We start from the raw sequence: 22585 nt of genomic DNA, 5'->3' as shown, positions 1-22585 counted from the left end.
ACCGGCTCCTGTGCAGGTGGCACATAAAAAAGACCATTTGAGCGTGGCCATTGCCAGTACTGCCTGACTGGCACATAAAAGCACCCACTACACTCTCGGAGTGGTTGGCGTTAGGAAGGGCATCCAACTGTAGAAACTCTACCAAATCAGGACTGGAGCCTGGTTCAGCCATCTGGTTTGCCAGTCCTCAGTCAAACCGTCCAACCCATGCTAGCATGGAAAGCGGACCTTAAACAATGATGATGATATATATACATATATACACACACGAGAGAGAGTGAGATAGAGACTAAGAGAGAAACAGACAAAGAGATAAAGGTAAAGGTAAAGAGATGAAAATTGTGCAAGACAGAAGGAAATGTGAAGTGGTGGCAATCATCATTACCTTGTTTCCATTGATTTGGTAAATATGTACATAAGGAGTTCCATCTTCTGCCCGGCTCACAACCTGGGCCTGCAATATGCCAGACTCCGTGAGTTGTTGCAGGGTCTCCACAGCGCTGTCACTGAAATAGGGCTCATCTGGAATAGAAGGGAATGAAAACAGGGGTCAGTGAGAGTAGGGAGAGAGAGAGGGAGAGAGAGAGGGAAAGAGAGAGAGAGAGAGAAAGAGAGAGAGAGAGAAAAGAGAGAGAGAGAGAAAAGAGAGAGAGAAAGAAAGAGAGAAAGAGAGAGAAGAGAGAGAGACGGAAAGAAAGAGAGGGAAAGAGAGAAAAAGAGGGAGAGAGAGAGAAAGAAAGAGAGAGAGAGAAAGAAAGAGAGAGAGAGAGAGAGAGAGAGAGAGAGGGAAGAGAGAGAGAAAGAGAGTAACAGGAACATATATTCTTTTATTTGTTTCAGTCATTTGACTGCGGCCATGCTGGAGCACCGCCTTTTAGTCGAGCAAATCGACCCCGGGACTTATTGTTTTGTAAGCCCAGTACTTATTCTATCGATCTCTTTTGCCGAACTGCTGAGTAACGGGGACGTAAACGCACCAGCATCGGTTGTCAAGCGATGTTGGGGGGGGGGGGGGCAAACACAGACACACTGTTACATGTGTGCATGTGTGTGTATGTATAAATATATATACGTGTATGTGTTGGCCACCACCATCACTTGGCGGACGGTGTTGGTTTGTTTACATTCCCATAACTTCACAGTTCAGCAAAAAAGAGATCCAGAGAATAAGTACCAGGCTTTAAAAAAACATAAAAGCAGTTCTGCCATCAATTTTATTTGACAAAAGGTCTTCAAGGTGGTGCCCCAGCATGGCCACAGTCCATTTCTTATTTTGGCACAGTTTCAAGAGCTTGATGCTCATCATGATGCTAACCATTTTACAGAGTATAGGGTGGGGTGCCTTTTATGTGATACAAGCAGCAGTGCTTTTTACGTGGGTACCAACACTGACAAGGTCACAGAGTACCCTGCAAGACAGTACCCCGCTCGGTTTGGAAGGGGTGGACAAGAGAATAAAGGTCTAGAGGGACAGGCGAATATGTCCTGCTGTAGAGTAGGGATATGAATGGATGGAAGCACTCCGTCGGTTATGACGACGAGGGTTCCGGTTGATCCGAATCAACGGAACAGCCTGCTCGTGAAATTAACGTGTAAGTGGCTGAGCACTCCACAGACACGTGTACCCTTAACGTAGTTCTCGGGGATATTCAGCGTGACACAGAGAGTGACAAGGCCGGCCCCTTGAAATACAGGCACAACAGAAACAGGAAGTAAGAGTGAGAGAAAGTTGTGGTGAAAGAGTACAGCAGGGATCACCACCATCCCCTGCCGGAGCCTCGTGGAGCTTTTAGGTGTTTTCGCTCAATAAACACTCACAACGCCCGGTCTGGGAATCGAAACCGCGATCCTATGACCGCGAGTCCGCTGTCCTAACCACTGGGCCATTGCGCCTCCACAGGGATATGAATACTCCGGTTGAGAAAGAAAGGAATGTGAGTTAGAGAGTAACGGACACACGGACACATGCAAACTCACCTGGTAAAGGTGTTATGTTGGCAAGGTAGACTTCTACAGCTTGGAACGGTAAAGTCATGAAATCACTCCTGAAAACAGAAGCAGAAAGAAATAGTAAACATGGAACTAATTAGGGAGACATCTTCATAGTAGTTATTAGACTTCATAGAAATAGCAGCTAAATCTCACTCAAATCACACCTTTCAGTATTACCTATGTATATATATTTTTTTTACTAACCACAAGGGGCTAAACACAGAGGGGACAAACAAGGACAGACAAACGGATTAAGGCGATTACATCGACCCCAGTGTGTAACTGGTACTTATTTAATCGACCCCAGAAAGGATGAAAGGCAAAGTCGACCTCGGCGGAATTTGAACTCAGAACGTAACAGCAGACGAAATACCTATTTCTTTACTACCCACAAGGGGCTAAACACAGAGGGGACAAACAAGGACAGACAAACGGATGAAGTCGATTCTATCGACCCCAGTGCATAACTGGTACTTAATTTATCAACCCCAAAAGGATGAAAGGCAAAATCAACCTCGGCAGAATTTGAACTCAGAACGTAACGGCAGACGAAATACCGCTAAGCATTTCGCCCGGCGTGCTAACCGTTCCGCCAATTTGCCGCCTTCCTTACCTATGTATATAAGTATGTATGAGTCGACGAGGGAGACTTCAACATGGCAGCTAGATCTGGTAGAAATAGCAACCAAATCTCCCTCAAATCACACCTCATTGCCTTATCTATGTATATATGTACATGTGAGTCAATGAAGGAGACTTCTACATGGCAGCTATACCTGTTAGAAATAGCAGCTAAATTTCCCTTAAATCACACCCTTCTGTTCTATGTAAGTATGAGCCAATGAAGGAGACATCTACATGGTAGTTAGACTTAGAAATAGCAGCTAAATTTCCCTCAAATCACATCCTTCTGTCTTATGTAGATATGGAAGCACTCAGTTGGTTACGACGACGAGGGTTCCGGTTGATCCGAATCAACGGAACAGCCTGCTCGTGAAATTAACGTGTAAGTGGCTGAGCACTCCACAGACACGTGTACCCTTAACGTAGTTCTCGGGGATATTCAGCGTGACACAGAGAGTGACAAGGCCGGCCCCTTTGAAATACAGGTACAACAGAAACAGGAAGAAAGAGTGAGAGAAAGTTGTGGTGAAAGAGTACAGCAGGGATCACCACCATCCCCTGCCGGAGCCTCGTGGAGCTTTTAGGTGTTTTCGCTCAATAAACACTCACAACGCCCGGTCTGGGAATTGAAGCCGCGATCCTATGACCGCGAGTCCCTGCCCTAACCACTGGGCCATTGCGCCTCCACACTCTTATGTATGTATGTATGTATATATGTATGAGTCAACGAGGGATACCTCCACATGGTAGCTGGACCTGCTGAAAATAGCAATTAACACCCTCAAATCACTCCCGTTTGTTTTATGTATATATGAGCCAATGAGGGAGTCCTCCACACGGAAGCTAGACCCAACAGAAACAGCAACCAAATTGCCCTTAAATCACCCCCTACTGTCTGTCCTTGAAAAAGAAGGAAGCATATAATCAGGCTAAAATAATCCTATATTATAGTTTTAAAAGTCAGACAGGATGGTCACAATGAAACAGAAACAGCTATGATCATAGGTCTGCTGGATCAACACTGACCTAGGGCTAAAGGACTACTAGTACTACTAACCTGATTTGTCGTAGATCATTCCACAACACTTGACTGTAACCGCCGTAGTCGACAAACTTTATCTCACATTCATCGGAGTCTTCAGACACAGCCACGATGACAGCTCGGTACCAACTGTCCATCATAGGGGCTGCACAGATAACACCAGCTAGGGGGAAAAAAAGGAACAGAATAAATAAACAAACATACATACATACATATAAATACATATCATCATCATCATTGTTTAACGTCCACTTTCCATGCTAGCATGGGTTGAATGGTTTTACTGGGATCTGGGAAACCCGAAGGCTGCACCAGGCCAGTCATATCTGGCGGTGTTTCTATAGCTGGATGCCCTTCCTAAAGCCAACCACTCCGTGAGTGTAGTGGGTGCTTTTTACGTGCCACCGACACAGGTGCCAGACGAGGCTGGCGAACGGCCACGCTCAGAGGGTGCTTTTTACATGCCACCGGCACATATATATATATAGTGTAATAAATAAAATATATGCATACATACAAACATACATGTACGTACCGACATCTACATGTATATATACATGCATATATATATATATATATTGATAAAACGGTAAGATAACAAAAGAAAGAAAGAGACCTCAATATTATGTAAATAGAGGAAATTTATCTATACAATATGTTACATTACTCGGTAGTCAAGATAAAACTCTGAGTTTCAGATGCCGAAGTGGGAATCCACAACACCATCTCTTCGGTTATCTGGCTATTTGAAAACGTTATGAAAAAATACCGTTAAAAAAGAAGGGAAATTACTCTGTTATAACTCTGCTTTGCCTGCGTACTTATACATCGCTCGCATTTTTCGTCATAAAAATTATATAAAAATACATAAAAATATATAAAAATATATATATATATACTTGATCCAAACATGAAAACACAAAGAGAAAACATCACAACAGTACACATGCAGTCACATTTTGAATGTATATATATATATATGTATAGTAAAACTTATTTTATACCAGCTGGGTAGAAATATATAAAAAAATAATTGTGTTTTTTCCTACATATAAGTGTAGGAGTGGGTGTGTGGTAAGTAGCTTGCTTCCCAACCACATGGTTCCGAGTTCAGTCCCACTGCGTGGCACCTTGGGCAAGTGTCTTCTACTATAGCCTCAGGCCGACCAAAGCCTTGTGAGTGGATTTGGTAGACGGAAACTGAAAGAAGCCCGTCGTATATACGTATGTGTGTGTATATATATATATATATATATATATATGTATATGTATATGTATGTGTATATGTTTGTGTGTCTGTGTTTCCCCACCCCCCAACATCGCTTGACAACCGATGCTGGTGTGTTTCCGTCTACGAAATTGAATCAAAGCTTTGGTCAGCCCAAAGCTATAGCAAAAGGCACTTCCCCATGGTGCCATGCAGTAGGACTGAACCTGGAACCATGTGGTTGGGAATCAAGTTTCTTACCACAGAGCCACGCCTGCACCTGCATCTGCGCGCACGCGAATGTATGTGTTCAAATCATGTGACAGTAATTTAAAAGGATATTTTTTTTGAAACACAAATTCAAATTTCTCTGAATCTTTGGAATAAAAGAAAATAGCGACACAAGGGAGATAACTTCTGTCAAGCACGTCAAAGCCACAAATTTCGGAATATTACTATTTTACTTTTAATTGTTTCAGTCATTTGACTGCGGCCATGCTGGAGCACCGACTTCAGTCGAGCAAATCGACCCCAGGACTTATTCTTAGTAAGCTTAGTACTTATTCTATCGGTCTCTTTTGCCGAACCGCTAAGTTACGGGGACGTAAACACACCAGCATTGGTTGTCAAGCGATGTTCGGGGGACAAACAGACACACAAACACATATATACACATATGTACGATGGGCTTCTTTCAGTTCCCGTCTACCAAATCCACTCACAAGGCATTGGTCGGCCTGGGGCTATAGTAGAAGACACTTGCCCAAGATGCCACGCAGTGGGACTGAACCTGGAACCATGTGGTTGGTTAGCAAACTACTTACCACACAGCCACTCCTGCGCGTACATATATATATATATATATATATGATGGGTTTCTTTCAGTTTCCGTCTACTAAATTCACTTACAGTCAACTGACTGAAATAAAACTAAAAAAATAAACACAAACACCTTAACACCTGTTTCGTTTAAAGACGTACAAAGAAAGAGAGAGAGAGAGAGAGAAAGAGAGAGACTTACCTGCCAAAGGTCGAGGCAAATGTGGCACCATATCTGGCTGGGAATAGCAGCGGTTCATAAACTTGTTGAGTCGGTTGAGCGCAACGTAGGTTGGATGAGTCGGCAGCTGGAGAAAGAGGTGACCAACATCGATGATACTGGCCACTAAGACGTTTACTGAGACCCCTTCCTGTGGGAGACTTAACTGAAATGAAGAGAAAATGAGGAGTTCAAACCCTGCCTGGGACCATGGATATATATTCAGGAATGGGGCATGTAGGGTCGATATATAAATATTGTGTTTGTATACACACTGTAAAGATGGACTAGTTCTAATCAAGTCTGGGACCAAGTATACATCCAGGGACAAGACTTTGTAGTGTAGATATGTAAATATTGGCGTAGGAGTGGCTGTGTGGTAAGTAGCTTGCTTACCAACCACGTGGTTCCGGGTTCAGTCCCACTGCGTGGCACCTTGGGCAAGTGTCGTCTACCATAGCCTCGGACCGACCAAAGCCTCGAGAGTGGATTTGGTAGACGGAAACTGAAAGAAGCCCATCGTATATATGTATATATATATATTTCTTTATTACCCACAAGGGGCTAAACACAGAGGGGACAAACAAGGAGAGACAAACGGGTTAAGTCAATGATATCGACCCCAGTGCGTAACTGGTACTTAATTTATCGACCCCCGAAAGGATGAAAGGCAAAGTCGACCTCGGCGGAATTTGAACCCAGAACGTAACGCAGACGAAATATGGCTACGCATTTCACCCACCGTGCTAACGTTTCTGCCAGCTCACCGCCTTATATATATATATGTATACTTATATGCAGGTATGTATGTGTGTGTGTGTGTGTCACCCCAACATGGCTTGACAACCGATGCTGGTGTGTTTACCTCCTAGAAGACACACACACAGACAGACAGAACGGATTTTATATTATATATATATATATATAGGCGCAGGAGTGGCTGTGTGGTAAGTAGCTTGTTTACCAACCACGTGGTTCCGGGTTCAGTCCCACTGCGTGGCACCTTGGGCAAGTGTCTTCTACTATAGTCTCGGGCCAACCAAAGCCTTGTGAGTGGATTTGGTAGATGGAAACTGAAAGAAGCCCGTCGTATATATGTATTTATATATGTGTATACTTATATGTATGTGTGTGTGTGTCACCCCAACATTGCTTGACAACCGATGCTGGTGTGTTTACGTCCTAGAAGACACACATACAGAACGGATTTTATATCATATATATATATATATAATATGTTGATTCGCTAGCTTCTGCACGCATTTTTTTCTCTCCTTGTTTCTCTCCGTGTTTCTTTTCTGTGTATCTTTCTGTCGAAGAGCGTAGGCTCGAAACGTAAAACACTTGTTTTATTTATATTCCTGAGCGCCATACTAATACAATTGTTTGTTTGTACTCCACCTGCCTTCGTCTTTTGTTTATTTTCATAAAGCTTCCCGTTCTATATATATATATATATATATATATATATATATATATTATATATATATATATAGTGAACGATATATGATTTTAAAAATGTTGTTTTTTCCAATCGCAGAAAGTCAAGATGAAAAAAAAAATTGAGTTACTTCCCCTGATTTCTTATGGAATCCCATTTGGGTAATAATCTCGAACGACATCTGTGACTTGTAAAATCGTGGCATAAATGGAGTTCCAATGTTCAATGCAGAATTTAAACAATTTTAAGAGTTAAACTATTTACCCCAAGAACAGTTGGAACGATTACGGATAAACTCTTTTCTGATAAAACGTTTTTCTCTTAACCCTGTTCTTGCCATATTTCCATTGAAATACAGACTTCGTTTCAATTAATTTTGAAAATTAATGAAAAAATTTACTAAAATAACTTTGTCATTAATTAATCTAGTGTTTGGAACATAGATTAACACGAAATTTTCAAGGAGGATTTTAACTTAGATCACTTTTAATCCAGAAAATAGCATCATAAAGCCAAGAGTTTAAAATATATAATAGAGAAACAATTCTTAACCCTTTTGATACCAACCTGGCTGAAACCACTTCTGGCTCTGTAGTACAAATGTCTTGTTTTCATAAGTTTTGAATTAAAATCTTCCACCAAACCTTAGTCACAATTTATGTTCCTAACACTAGCTTAACAATAACCAAGTTATTTTACTAAATTCTTTGTTATATTTAAAATTAATTGAAAGAAACAGAGAGCATCTCAAAATAAATACGGTAACGAAAGGGTCAAGACAAATATCATACTCTTTACTCTCTTTTACTTGTTTCAGTCATTTGACTGCAGCCTGCAAGGTCATGCGCTGTTTATCTTGATGTGAGATCACCATGTTGCGCACATATGGTTGCGATGCATGTGCCTAGTGTGCCCTTATCAGACAGGTAGTCATGATGGGTATATTGGGCTTCGTATATTTTACCCCAGTGTCACTTTGATGGCATGAACTGCTCTCTCACTCAATAATAATAATAATAATAATAATAATGCATACAATGAGCTTCTCTGCCCTAGGTGTACAGAAAACACTCGGTGAGAAATGGAAGAAAATTTGAAGAAAGAAGGAATAATAATAATAATGAAGCCGAAATCGAACCTCATCCGACAACAGGCACCCGTCTACCAAATCCACTCACATTTCTGTTGGCGCAAGTGAAATCGGAATCGAAATTGAACCAATCCTATGACTGGCACCTGCAGTTGCCAGGACCCCTGGACTGGTGGTATGTAAAAAGCGCTATCAGAATCGTGGCCGATGCCAGCATCGCCTTGACTGGCATCGCCTTGACTGGCTTCCGTGCAGGTGGCACATAAAAAGCACCAATCCGATCGTGGCCGCTGCCAGACTCCCCTGGTCCCAGTGCCGGTGGCACATAAAAAGCACCAACTATACTCACGGAGTGGTTGGCGTTAGGAAGGGCATTCAGCTGTAGAAACATTGCCAGATCAGACTGGAGCCTGGTGCAGCCTTCTGGCTTCCCAGATCCCCGGTCGAACCGTCCAACCCATGCTAAACGATGATGATGTGCTCGTGGGAACTGCCCATATCCTACATAAAATACTTTCTATGTAATCTCAAGTTTTAAAACAAACATAATTTTCGTATGGTTTCTTAAACATTCTCTAGAACAACACTAAGTACAAAACCAAATATATGGCACCCTAGGCATAACATCAACATGAACTTCCAACTTGTTGTCTCTTGAGGTCTCTGGGTGACACTTGGAGCCAGCTTGTGCAAATGTAAAGCAAAAGTTTATAATAATAATAATAATAACAATAATATTAATAATAATAACAACAACAATAATATTAATACTCTTTTACTTGTTTCAGTCATTTGACTGCGGCCATGCTGGAGCAACGCCTTTAGTCGAGCAAATCGACCCCGGGACTTATTCTTTTGTAAGCCCAGTACTTATTCTATCAGTCTCTTTTGCCGAACCGCTAAGTGACAGGGACGTAAACACACCAGCATCGGTTGTCAAGCAATGCTAAGGGGACACACACACTCACACAAACACACACAAAAACACACACACATACATATATATATATATACATATATACGACAGGCTTCTTTCAGTTTCCGTCTACCAAATCCACTCACAAGGCTTTGGTTGGCCCGGGGCTATAGCAGAAGACACTTGCCCAAGATGCCACGCAGTGGGACTGAACCCGGAACCATGTGGTTGGTTAGCAAGCTACTTACCACACAGCCACTCAATAATAATAATATAATAATAATAATGCATACAATGAGCTTCTCTGCCCTAGGTGTACAGAAAACACTCGGTGAGAAATGGAAGAAAATTTGAAGAAAGAAGGAATAATAATAATAATGAAGCCGAAATCGAACCTCATCCGACAACAGGCACCCGTCTACCAAATCCACTCACATTTCTGTTGGCGCAAGTGAAATCGGAATCGAAATTGAACCAATCCTATGACTGGCACCTGGCAGTTGCCAGGACCCCTGGACTGGTGGTATGTAAAAAGCGCTATCAGAATCGTGGCCGATGCCAGCATCGCCTTGACTGGCATCGCCTTGACTGGCTTCCGTGCAGGTGGCACATAAAAAGCACCAATCCGATCGTGGCCGCTGCCAGACTCCCCTGGTCCCAGTGCCGGTGGCACATAAAAAGCACCAACTATACTCACGGAGTGGTTGGCGTTAGGAAGGGCATTCAGCTGTAGAAACATTGCCAGATCAGACTGGAGCCTGGTGCAGCCTTCTGGCTTCCCAGATCCCCGGTCGAACCGTCCAACCCATGCTAAACGATGATGATGTGCTCGTGGGAACTGCCCATATCCTACATAAAATACTTTCTATGTAATCTCAAGTTTTAAAACAAACATAATTTTCGTATGGTTTCTTAAACATTCTCTAGAACAACACTAAGTACAAAACCAAATATATGGCACCCTAGGCATAACATCAACATGAACTTCCAACTTGTTGTCTCTTGAGGTCTCTGGGTGACACTTGGAGCCAGCTTGTGCAAATGTAAAGCAAAAGTTTATAATAATAATAATAATAACAATAATATTAATAATAATAACAACAACAATAATATTAATACTCTTTTACTTGTTTCAGTCATTTGACTGCGGCCATGCTGGAGCAACGCCTTTAGTCGAGCAAATCGACCCCGGGACTTATTCTTTTGTAAGCCCAGTACTTATTCTATCAGTCTCTTTTGCCGAACCGCTAAGTGACAGGGACGTAAACACACCAGCATCGGTTGTCAAGCAATGCTAAGGGGACACACACACTCACACAAACACACACACAAACACACACACATACATATATATATATATATACATATATACGACAGGCTTCTTTCAGTTTCCGTCTACCAAATCCACTCACAAGGCTTTGGTTGGCCCGGGGCTATAGCAGAAGACACTTGCCCAAGATGCCACGCAGTGGGACTGAACCCGGAACCATGTGGTTGGTTAGCAAGCTACTTACCACACAGCCACTCAATAATAATAATAATAATAATAATAATCCTTTCTGCTATAGGCAGAAGGCTGTGAGATTGGTTGTAACCCTGTCCCCTGCACATGCACTGTATACAAAGTTTGAAATGCTTTATTTGCCATTAAACGGTGACGTACCTGTATGAGGTCGGGCATAACGACCGGGTTACTGGCCATCTGTGAGGTGCCTCGGATTGGGGTGAGATCAACGTTGCCGTAGACAGAAGGAGGAAATTTCTCTGTGATACATTTTAATGCTTCTTGGATTTGTTCTTCAGAACCTGGAGAGAGAAAGGAGAAGGGTGAGAGAGAGAGGGGAAGAGAGAGAGTGAGAAAGAGAGAGAGGAAGATAGAGAAGGAAGAAGAGAGAGACGGAGGAAGAGAGAGAGGGAGGAAGAGAGAGAGAGAGAGAAAGATGAAGAGAGAGAAGGAGGAAGAGATGGAGAGAGAGAGAGAAAGATGAAGAGATGAGGGGGCGAGAAAATGAGAGGAGAGAGGTGAAGAGTGAGGAGAGTGAAAAAAGGTGAGACAGAGAGAAAGAGAGCGGGAAGAGAGAGAAAGAGAAAGAGGAAGAGAGAGAGAGAAAGGTAGAGAGAGAAGCAGAGACAGAGATGTAGAGATGCAGATGGATGAAGGGAGAGATGGAGAGAGAAGATGAAAAGATGAGGTGAAGGAGAAAGCGAGAGGAGGGGAGAGATGAAGAGTAAGGAGAGATAAAGAGGGTGAGACAGAGAAGCAGAGACAGATGTAGAGAGATGCAAATGGATGAAGGGTGAGATGAAAAGAGAGAAAAGATGAAGAGACGAGGGGAGGGAGAAAGCAAGCGGAGGAGAGAGATGAAGAGTAAGGAGAGTGAAAGAAGGTGAGACAGAGAAAAAGAGAGCGGGAAGAGAGAGAAAGGAAGAGAGAGAGAAAGGTAGAGAGAGAAGCAGAGAGATGCAGATGGATGAAGGGAGAGATGAAGAGAGAGAGAGAGAGAGAGAGAGAGAGAGAAAGATGAAAAGACGAGGGGAGGGAGAAAGCGAGAGGAGGGGAGAGATGAAAAGTAAGGAGAGTGAAAGAGGGTGAGACAGAGAGAAAGAGAGCGGGAAGAGAGAGAGAGAGAGAGAGAGAGAAAGAGAGAGCGAGAGAGAGAGAAGCAGGACAGATGTAGAGAGATGCAAATGGATGAAGGGAGAGATGAAGAGAGAGAAAAGATGAAGAGACGAGAGGAGGGAGAAAGGGAGAGGAGGAGAGAGAGACGAAGAATAAGGAGAGAGAAAGAGGGTGAGACAGAGAAAGAGAGAGAGAGAGAGAAGCAGAGATAGATGTAGCGAGATGCAAATGGATGAAGGGAGAGATGAAGAGACGAGGGGAGGGAGAAAGCAAGCGGAGGAGAAAGATGAAGAGTAAGGAGAGATAAGGAGGGTGAGACAGAGAAAAAGATAGAGAGAGAAACAGAGATGAGATAGAGATGAAAAGAGAGATGAGGAGAGATGTGGAGGGATTAAAGAGAACAGTAACAATTAATTGTACACAAAACCCATGATATAACAACTGTAGTAGTAGTTTAGTCTGAGATCAATTATGATCTAGTAGTACTATGATCAAAGGTGGCTACAACCATGACCCTCCTGTCTGATACATATAACTATGACCAAAAGTTAAAGGAGACTACCGACAGAAATCCAGTGTAGTCCTACATACACTATGCCTGAATAAAAGACGGGATGGTCACAGCTGGAACATCTTTGATCATAGGTCTGCCTGGATCAGGACTGACCTAGGGCTAAGCAAGGAAGGACACATTAGATAATGTAGTCCTAGATACACTATGCCTGAATAAAAGACAGGATGGTCACAGCTGGAACATCTTGGATCATAGGTCTACTGGATCGGGATTGACCTGGGGCTAAATAACAAGGAAGGACACATTAGATAATGTAGTCCTAGATACACTATGCCTGAATAAAAGACAGGATGGTCACAGCTGGAACATCTTTGATCATAGGTCTGCCTGGATCAGGACTGACCTAGGGCTAAGCAAGGAAGGACACATTAGATAATGTAGTCCTAGATACACTATGCCTGAATAAAAGACAGGATGGTCACAGCTGGAACATCTTTGATCATAGGTCTGCCTGGATCAGGACTGACCTAGGGCTAAGCAAGGAAGGACACATTAGATAATGTAGTCCTAGATACACTATGCCTGAATAAAAGACAGGATGGTCACAGCTGGAACATCTTTGATCATAGGTCTGCCTGGATCAGGACTGACCTAGGGCTAAGCAAGGAAGGACACATTAGATAATGTAGTCCTAGATACACTATGCCTGAATAAAAGACAAGATGGTCACAGCTGGAACATCTTTGATCATAGGTCTGCCTGGATCAGGACTGACCTAGGGCTAAGCAAGGAAGGACACATTAGATAATGTAGTCCTAGATACACTATGCCTGAATAAAAGACAGGATGGTCACAGCTGGAACATCTTTGATCATAGGTCTGCCTGGATCAGGACTGACCTGGGGCTAAGCAAGGAAGGACACATTAGATAATGTAGTCCTAGATACACTATGCCTGAATAAAAGACAGGATGTTCACAGCTGGAACATCTTTGATCATAGGTCTGCCTGGATCAGGACTGACCTAGGGCTAAGCAAGGAAGGACACATTAGATAATGTAGTCCTAGATACACTATGCCTGAATAAAAGACGGGATGGTCACAGCTGGAACATCTTTGATCATAGGTCTGCCTGGATCAGGACTGACCTAGGGCTAAGCAAGGAAGGACACATTAGATAATGTAGTCCTAGATACACTTGCCTGAATAAAAGACGGGATGGTCACAGCTGGAACATCTTTGATCATAGGTCTGCCTGGATCAGGACTGACCTAGGGCTAAGCAAGGAAGGACACATTAGATAATGTAGTCCTAGATACACTATGCCTGAATAAAAGACGGGATGGTCACAGCTGGAACATCTTTGATCATAGGTCTGCCTGGATCAGGACTGACCTAGGGCTAAGCAAGGAAGGACACATTAGATAATGTAGTCCTAGATACACTTTGCCTGAATAAAAGACGGGATGGTCACAGCTGGAACATCTTTGATCATAGGTCTGCCTGGATCAGGACTGACCTAGGGCTAAGCAAGGAAGGACACATTAGATAATGTAGTCCTAGATACACTATGCCTGAATAAAAGACGGGATGGTCACAGCTGGAACATCTTTGATCATAGGTCTGCCTGGATCAGGACTGACCTAGGGCTAAGCAAGGAAGGACACATTAGATAATGTAGTCCTAGATACACTTTGCCTGAATAAAAGACGGGATGGTCACAGCTGGAACATCTTTGATCATAGGTCTGCCTGGATCAGGACTGACCTAGGGCTAAGCAAGGAAGGACACATTAGATAATGTAGTCCTAGATACACTTTGCCTGAATAAAAGACGGGATGGTCACAGCTGGAACATCTTTGATCATAGGTCTGCCTGGATCAGGACTGACCTAGGGCTAAGCAAGGAAGGACACATTAGATAATGTAGTCCTAGATACACTATGCCTGAATAAAAGACGGGATGGTCACAGCTGGAACATCTTTGATCATAGGTCTGCCTGGATCAGGACTGACCTAGGGCTAAGCAAGGAAGGACACATTAGATAATGTAGTCCTAGATACACTTTGCCTGAATAAAAGACGGGATGGTCACAGCTGAACATCTTTGATCATAGGTCTGCCTGGATCAGGACTGACCTAGGGCTAAGCAAGGAAGGACACATTAGATAATGTAGTCCTAGATACACTTTGCCTGAATAAAAGACGGGATGGTCACAGCTGGAACATCTTTGATCATAGGTCTACCTGGATCAGGACTGACCTAGGGCTAAGCAAGGAAGGACACATTAGATAATGTAGTCCTAGATACACTATGCCTGAATAAAAGACAGGATGGTCACAGCTGGAGCATCTTTGATCATAGGTCTGCCTGGATCAGGACTGACCTGGGGCTAAGCAAGGAAGGACACATTAGATAATGTAGTCCTAGATACACTATGCCTGAATAAAAGACAGGATGGTCACAGCTGGAGCATCTTTGATCATAGGTCTACTGGATCAGGACTGACCTGGGGCTAAACAACAACAACACGGAAGGATACATTAAATAATGTAGTCCTAGGTACACTATGCCTGAATAAAAGACAGGATGGTCACGGCTGGAACAATGACAAATGTAAATAAATATGTAAAAGATGAAAAAAAAAAAGAAGGAATCTTACCGTCTATAGAACAAATCTGATGGTTGGGCGTGTAAGGACTCGGTTGTAAGGTGACATATGCACCCGACCGCTCCTTTATCTGTGAAATGGTCTTTCCCTGCCGGCCGATTAGTCGCCCACATAAGTCCGAGGGGAAATAGAACTCATAGATCTTATTAGATGAGGCGTTTTGTACAGTGTCTTCACATTGTGGCTGCGGAAATAGAGAGAGAAAGAGAGGATAAGTCAGAGAGTGGGGCTAGGTCAGAGAGTGGGGGAGAGAGATAGGTAGTAATGGAAGCACTCTGTCGGTTACGACGACGAGGGTTCCGGTTGATCCGAATCAACGGAACAGCCTGCTCGTGAAATTAACGTGTAAGTGGCTGAGCACTCCACAGACACGTGCACCCTTAACGTAGTTCTCGGGGATATTCAGCGTGACACAGAGAGTGACAAGGCCGGCCCTTTGAAATGGAAGCACTCCGTCGGTTACGATGACGAGGGTTCCGGTTGATCCGAATCAACGGAACAGCCTGCTCGTGAAATAACGTGTAAGTGGGTGAGCACTCCACAGACACGTGCACCCTTAACGTAGTTCTCGGGGATATTCAGCGTGACAAGAGAGTGACAAGGCCGGCCCTTTGAAATGGAAGCACTCCGTCGGTTACGATGACGAGGGTTCCGGTTGATCCGAATCAACGGAACAGCCTGCTCGTGAAATTAACGTGTAAGTGGTTGAGCACTCCACAGACACGTGTACCCTTAACGTAGTTCTCGGGGATATTCAGCGTGAAACAGAGAGTGACAAGGCCGGCCCTTTGAAATGGAAGGACTCCGTCGGTTACGACGACGAGGGTTCCGGTTGATCCGAATCAACGGAACAGCCTGCTCGTGAAATTAACGTGTAAGTGGCTGAGCACTCCACAGACACGTGCACCCTTAACGTAGTTCTCGGGGATATTCAGCGTGACACAGAGAGTGACAAGGCCGGCCCTTTCAAATACAGGTACAACAGAAACAGGAAGTAAGAGTGAGAGAAAGTTGTGGTGAAAGAGTACAGCAGGGATCACCACCATCCCCTGCTGGAGCCTCGTGGAGCTTTTAGGTGTTTTTCGCTTAATAAACACTCACAACGCCCGGTCTGGGAATCGAAACCGCGATCCTACGACCGCGAGTCCGCTGCCCTAACCACTGGGCCATTGCGCCCCCACGATAGGTAGTAAACCAGAGAGAGGGAAAGAGGTGAAAGGAAAGAGACTAGCGTAAGTCCTCGAGTATAATCTCTTTCTCTTTTACTGGTTTCAGTCATTTGACTGCGGCCATGCTGGAGCACCGCCTTTAGTCGAGCAACTCGACCCCAGGACTTATTCTTTTGTAAGCCCAGTACTTATTCTATCGGTCTCTTTTTTGCCGAACCGCTAACTAACGGGGACATAAACACACCAGCATCGGTTGTCAAGCAATGCTAGGGAGACAAACACACACACGCATATAAATATATACGATAGGCTTCTTTCAGTTTCCGTCTACCAAATCCACTCACAAGGCTTTGGTCGGCCTGAGGCTATAGTAGAAGACACTTGCCCAAGGTGCCATGCAGTGGGACTGAACCCGGAACCATGTGGTTGGTAAACAAGCTACTTACCACACAGCCACCCACTCCGCATTTTCCCCAAAGAATTTAAAAGTCAAGATCCCTACTAATGCACCAGGCTCCAATCTGATCTGGCAGTGTTTCTACAGCTGGATGCCCTTCCTAACGCCAACCACTCCGAGAGTGTAGTGGGTGAATTTACATGCCACCAGCACGAGGGCCAGTCAGGCGGTACTGGCAACGGCCTAATTCATCTGCCACTACGTTCTGAGTTCAAATTCCGCCGAGGTCGACTTTGCCTTTCATCCTTTCGGGGTCGATAAATTAAGTACCAGTTGCGCACTGGGGTCGATGTAATCGATTTAATCCGTTTGTCTGTCCCCTCTATGTTTAGCCCCTTGTGGGCAATAGAGAAATAGATACTGTCAACGGCCATGCTCAAATGGTGCTTTTTACATGCCACCTGCACAGGACCTAGTCTAGCGGCACTGGTAATGACCTCACTTGAATGTTTTTTCACATGTCACTGGCACAAATGCCTGTAAGGTGACGTTGGTGATGATCACGCTTGAATGGTGCTTTTTACGTGCCACCGGCACGGAAGCCAGTTAGGTGATACACAAGCAACTTTTATATATATTTTAGGAAAAAACCCAAAACCAAAGCAGAATGAGTATCTTGAGTCACTTAGGATAATTTAATTAGGGTAAGGTGAATATGGACTTCAAGTCTACCCTAATTAAATTTTCCTAAATGACTGGAGATACTTGTTCTGCCTTGGTTTTTGTTTTTCCTCTGATATATATATATTTCAGTTATTTGACTGCGGCCATGCTGGGGCACTGCCTTTAGTCGAGCAAATCGACCCCGGGACTTATTCTTTTGCAAGCCCAGTACTTATTCTATCGGTCTCCTTTGCCGAAACGCTAAGTGACGGGGACATAAACACACCAGCATCGGTTGTCAAGCAATGCTAGGGGGACAAACACAGACACACACACACACATATACATATATACGACAGGCTTCTTTCAGTTTCCATCTACCAAATCCACTCCCAAGGCTTTGGTCGGTCCGAGGCTATAGTAGAAGACACTTGCCCAAGGTGCCACGCAGTGGGACTGAACCCGGAACCAAGTGGTTGGTAAACAAGTTACTTACCACACAGCCACTCCTGCGCGTATACATATATACATATATACAAGCTATAGCTGGACCCTAACGTGGATCCCTAGACCCAGACGTAATGGTTGACCAACTATAGCTCTTACCTAGCGGGTCTATTCGTTCAGATCATAATTGAACTAAACCTCTTATGTTCTTTATATATATATGTGTGTGTGTGTGTGTGTGTATATGTGTGTGTATGCATGTGTATATATGTGTGTATACATGTGTGTGTATATGTGTGTATGTGTATATGTGTGTGTGTATATGTGTTATGTGTGTGTGTATATGTGAGAGTATATGTGTGTGTATGTCTGTATATATGTGTTTGTGTGTGTGTATGCATGTGTGCATGTATGCATGTATGTGTGTGTGTGTGTGTGTGTGTGTACATGTGTGTATACATGTGTGTGTATACATGTGTGCGTATACATGTGTGCGTATACATGTGTGTGTATATGTGTGTGTGTGCATATAAGCGTGTGTGTGTGTGTGCCTATTTATATACACGTGTATTCATATATATATATATATATACATGTTCTTGTGTGCGTGTCACTTTTCTGCCCTACATACACAACAACAACAACAACAACACGTGACTTCTCCCTCCCTCCCGTCCCCCCCCACCGTCCTCCTTGATTACTTAACAACGGATCAACAACCCAGAAACTGAAATGGCTCCACCCATGACCTCCCGCCCTCACACACGTCATAACATGTGTGGACTGTCAACAACAGAGAAGGGCTGGCAGCAATGGCAGCGATGGTGGTGGTTGCAGTGGTATTCCTCAACATTCCACCACATTACATCAGCCACTCACAGAAACAACAACACAACAACAACAGTAGTAGCAGCAGCAGTAGTAGTTGTTTTGGTGGTGGCGGTTAATTGTACTGGTGTTTGTAGTACTGTAGTACTGGTGGTGGTAGTAGTGATTGTAGTAGTAGTAGTAGAGTTGGTTGTGGTAGTGGTGGTAGTAGTAGTAGTGTTGGTTGTGGTGGTAATAGTAGTAGTGTTGGTTGTGGTAGTGGTGGTAGTAGTAGTAGTGTTGGTGTGGTAGTGGTGGTAGTAGTAGTAGTGTTGGTTGTGGTGGTAGTAGTAGTAGTGTTGGTTGTGGTAGTGGTGGTAGTAGTAGTAGTGTTGGTTGTGGTTATAGTAGAAATAGTAGTAGTAGTGTTGGTTGTGGTGGTAGTAGTGGTTATAATAGTAATAGTAGTAGTAGTAGTAGTAGTGGTTATAGTAGTAATAGTAGTGGTAGTAGTAGTAGTGTTGGTTGCGGTGGTAGTAGTGGCGATGCTAATAGTGGTGGTAGTAGTGGTTATAGTACTGATGGTAGTAGTGGTTATAGTACTGATGGTTGTAGTGGTTATAGTAGTAATAGTAGTGGTGTTGGTTGTGGTGGTGGTAGTAGTTATGGTGCTAACAGTAGTGGTGATGGTCTTGGTAGTCGTAGTAGTAGTAGCAGCAGTAATAGTAGTGATGGTAGTAACAGCAGCCAGTGGTTGTCATGGTAGGAGTAACAGTGGTAGTGGTGGCAGTGGTGTGGGGTCAGCAGTGGTGTTGTTTACGTTTTGACAAGGAAGATAAAAGTGTGACGTAATTCATAACAGAGAAGTAAACAACAACATCAACAACAATTCTAGGATTCCAAGACCCAAAAAGTCTTTGACTGGAAATAAAAGCCGAAAGATTCCTCAAATCACACAATGTTGTGTCTAAAATAGAAAGGACACATTGGATAATGTAGTCCTAGATACACTATGCCTGAATAAAAGACAGGATGGTCACAGCTGGAACATCTTTGATCATAAGGTCTGCTGGATCAGACCTGACCTGGGGCTAAACAACAACAAGAAGGGAGGACACATTAGATAATGTAGTCCTAGATACACTATGCCTGAATAAAAGACAGGATGGTCACAGCTGGAACATCTTTGATCATAAGGTCTGCTGGATCAGACCTGACCTGGGGCTAAACAACAACAAGAAGGGAGGACACATTAGATAATGTAGTCCTAGATACACTATGCCTGAATAAAAGACAGGATGGTCACAGCTGGAACATCTTTGATCATAAGGTCTGCTGGATCAGACCTGACCTGGGGCTAAACAACAACAAGAAGGGAGGACACATTAGATAATGTAGTCCTAGATACACTATGCCTGAATAAAAGACAGGATGGTCACAGCTGGAATATCCTTGATCATAGGTCTACTGGATCAGGACTGACCTGGGGCTAAACAATAAGGAAGGACACATTAGATAATGTAGTCCTAGATACACTATGCCTGAATAAAAGACAGGATGGTCACAGCTGGAATATCCTTGATCATAGGTCTGCTGGATCAGGACTAACCTGGGGCTAAACAATAAGGAAGGACACGTTAGATAATGTAGTCCTAGATACACTATGCCTGAATCAAAGACAGGACGGTCACAGCTGGAACATCTTTGATCATAGGTCTGTCTGGATCAAACCTGACCTGGGGTTAAATACCAAGGAAGGACACATTAGATAATGTAGTCCTAGGTACACTATGCTTGAATAAAAGACAGGATGGTCACAGCTGGAACATCTTTGATCATAGGTCTACTGGATCAGGACTGACCTGGGGCTAAACAACAAGGAAGGACAACATTAGATAATGTAGTCCTAGATACACTATGCCTGAATAAAAGACAGGATGGTCACAGCTGGAACATCTTTGATCATAGGTCTGTCTGGATCAAACCTGACCTGGGGCTAAACAACAAGGAAGGACACATTAGATAATGTAGTCCTAGGTACACTATGCCTGAATCAAAGACAGGATGGTCACAGCTGGAACGTCTCTGATCATAGGTCTGTCTGGATCAGGACTGACCTGGGGCTAAACAACAAGGAAGGACACATTAGATAATGTAGTCCTAGATACACTATGCCTGAATCAAAGACAGGATGGTCACAGCTGGAATCCCTAACTGTGACAGAATGTGTGTGTGTGTGTGTGAGTGACACAGAATGTATAATATAAACCTGCACACTTGAAAAGTCAATGTTCTCGTTTAATGCTACTTCCCCCACCTGTCCCATAACACCTTTGCTGGACAGGTGTCTCAATGCACACGACACCTACACACACACACAAAGCGTGCGCATATGCGTATCGTTTACCTTTTACTTGATTCAGTCATTAGACTGCGGCTATGCTGCAGCATAGGTCTTTACCTCAATGAGGCCAAGGCTGAATATATAAACAAGAGCCTGCCCAACAGTGATTGCATCATCCATACTCTCAACAATACGCCCTTAAATATGGTTTCTGATTACAAATATCTTGGGTCATACATATCATCATCTGGAAAAGATTTTCTAACTAGAAAGGGTATGGCCTGGTCAGCCTGTAATGACATGCATAAGATCTGGTCATCAAATCTAAGTAGAGACTTCAAACTTGAAATCTTCAAAGCCACAGTCGAACCAATTCTTCCTTTGGCTCAGAAACCTGGATGTTCTCAAAGAAGCTTGAGAGGCAGTTGGATGGAACCTACACTCGCCTCCTTATGAGAGCTCAAAATCTCTCGTGGAAGCGTCATCAAACCAAAGTACAAATATATGGGAAACTACCACCTGTGTCATCTCTTGTGAAAGGTAGGAGAGTCCAGTTTGCTGGACATTGTTGTAGAGCTGGAAAAGAGGTAATTTCTACTCTTCTCCTCTGGAAGCCATCTACTTGCAATACCAGAGGGCGCACACTCTCCTACCCTGATGTAATCTCCAGGGATACAGGCATCCAGCAACAGGACCTCCGTAATGCCATGATGGACCGTGAAGTCTGGCGTAGCATGGTAAATTCCATTGTCTCGACCACAGTTGAACAATGATGATGCGGCAAAAAAATGAACACAGATCATGTATAAGTCTACAGGCTTTGTATGTGGGTGTATGTGTATTGGCCATTCACGTGTATGGGTGCGTGTGCACGAGTGTGTGTATATATAAATGTAAACACGTTTTTTTTTCCTTTTTTAGAAGTATCAAACGATATTCTTTTACTTGTTTCAGTCATTTGACTGTAGCCATGCTGGAGCACTACCTTTAGTCGAGCAAATCGACCCCCAGGACTTATTCTTTGTAAGCCTAGTACTTATTCTATCGGTCTCTCTTGCCGAACCGCTAAGTGACGGGGACGTAAACACACCAGCATCGGTTGTCAAGCAATGTTGGGAGGACAAACACACAAACATATACATACATACATATATATATATATACGACGGCCTTCCTTCTGGTTCCGCCTACCAAATCCACTCACAAAGCTTTGGTCGGTCCGGGGCTATAGTAGAAGACACTTGCCCAAGATGCCACACAGGAGGACTGAACCCAGAAACATGTGGTTGGTTAGCAAGCTACTTACCACACAGCCACTCCTATATATATATATCATCATCATCATCGTTTAGCGTCCGCTTTCCATGCTAGCATGGGTTGGACGGGTCAACTGGGGTCTGTGAAGCTGGAAGGCTTCGTCAGGCCCAGTCAAATCTGGCAGTGTTTCTACGGCTGGATGCCCTTCCTAACGCCAACCACTCCGCGAGTGTAGTGGGTGTTTTTTACGTGCCACCTGCACAGGTGCCAGACAGAGCTGGCGAACGGCCACGAACGGATGGTGCTTTTACGTGTCACCGGCATGGGGCCAGGCGATGCTGGCAAC

General features: G+C 43.7%; 1 protein-coding gene across 1 annotated transcript in view; it reads right to left on the bottom strand.

Moving 5' to 3' along the window:
- Positions 1-306: 306 nt before the first annotated feature.
- Positions 307-22585, bottom strand: part of LOC115230553 — a gene marked incomplete at its 3' end in the record, with an annotated part of 53387 nt that continues 31108 nt past the window's right edge. Inside the window, exons 3-8 of the mRNA XM_029800704.2 lie at positions 15147-15339; positions 11015-11157; positions 5887-6070; positions 3674-3821; positions 1978-2045; positions 307-522 (exon numbers count right to left, since the gene is read on the bottom strand). Of these exons, the coding sequence (XP_029656564.1) occupies positions 307-522; positions 1978-2045; positions 3674-3821; positions 5887-6070; positions 11015-11157; positions 15147-15339 (952 nt within the window). The remainder of the gene's footprint in view (positions 523-1977; positions 2046-3673; positions 3822-5886; positions 6071-11014; positions 11158-15146; positions 15340-22585) is intronic.

This window comes from Octopus sinensis, unplaced genomic scaffold (genome assembly GCF_006345805.1).
Source record: "Octopus sinensis unplaced genomic scaffold, ASM634580v1 Contig15763, whole genome shotgun sequence".
NCBI classification, from domain to species: domain Eukaryota; kingdom Metazoa; phylum Mollusca; class Cephalopoda; order Octopoda; family Octopodidae; genus Octopus; species Octopus sinensis.
Note: the sequence above shows the minus strand (reverse complement) of the source record. Positions and strands in the feature narration are given on the sequence as shown.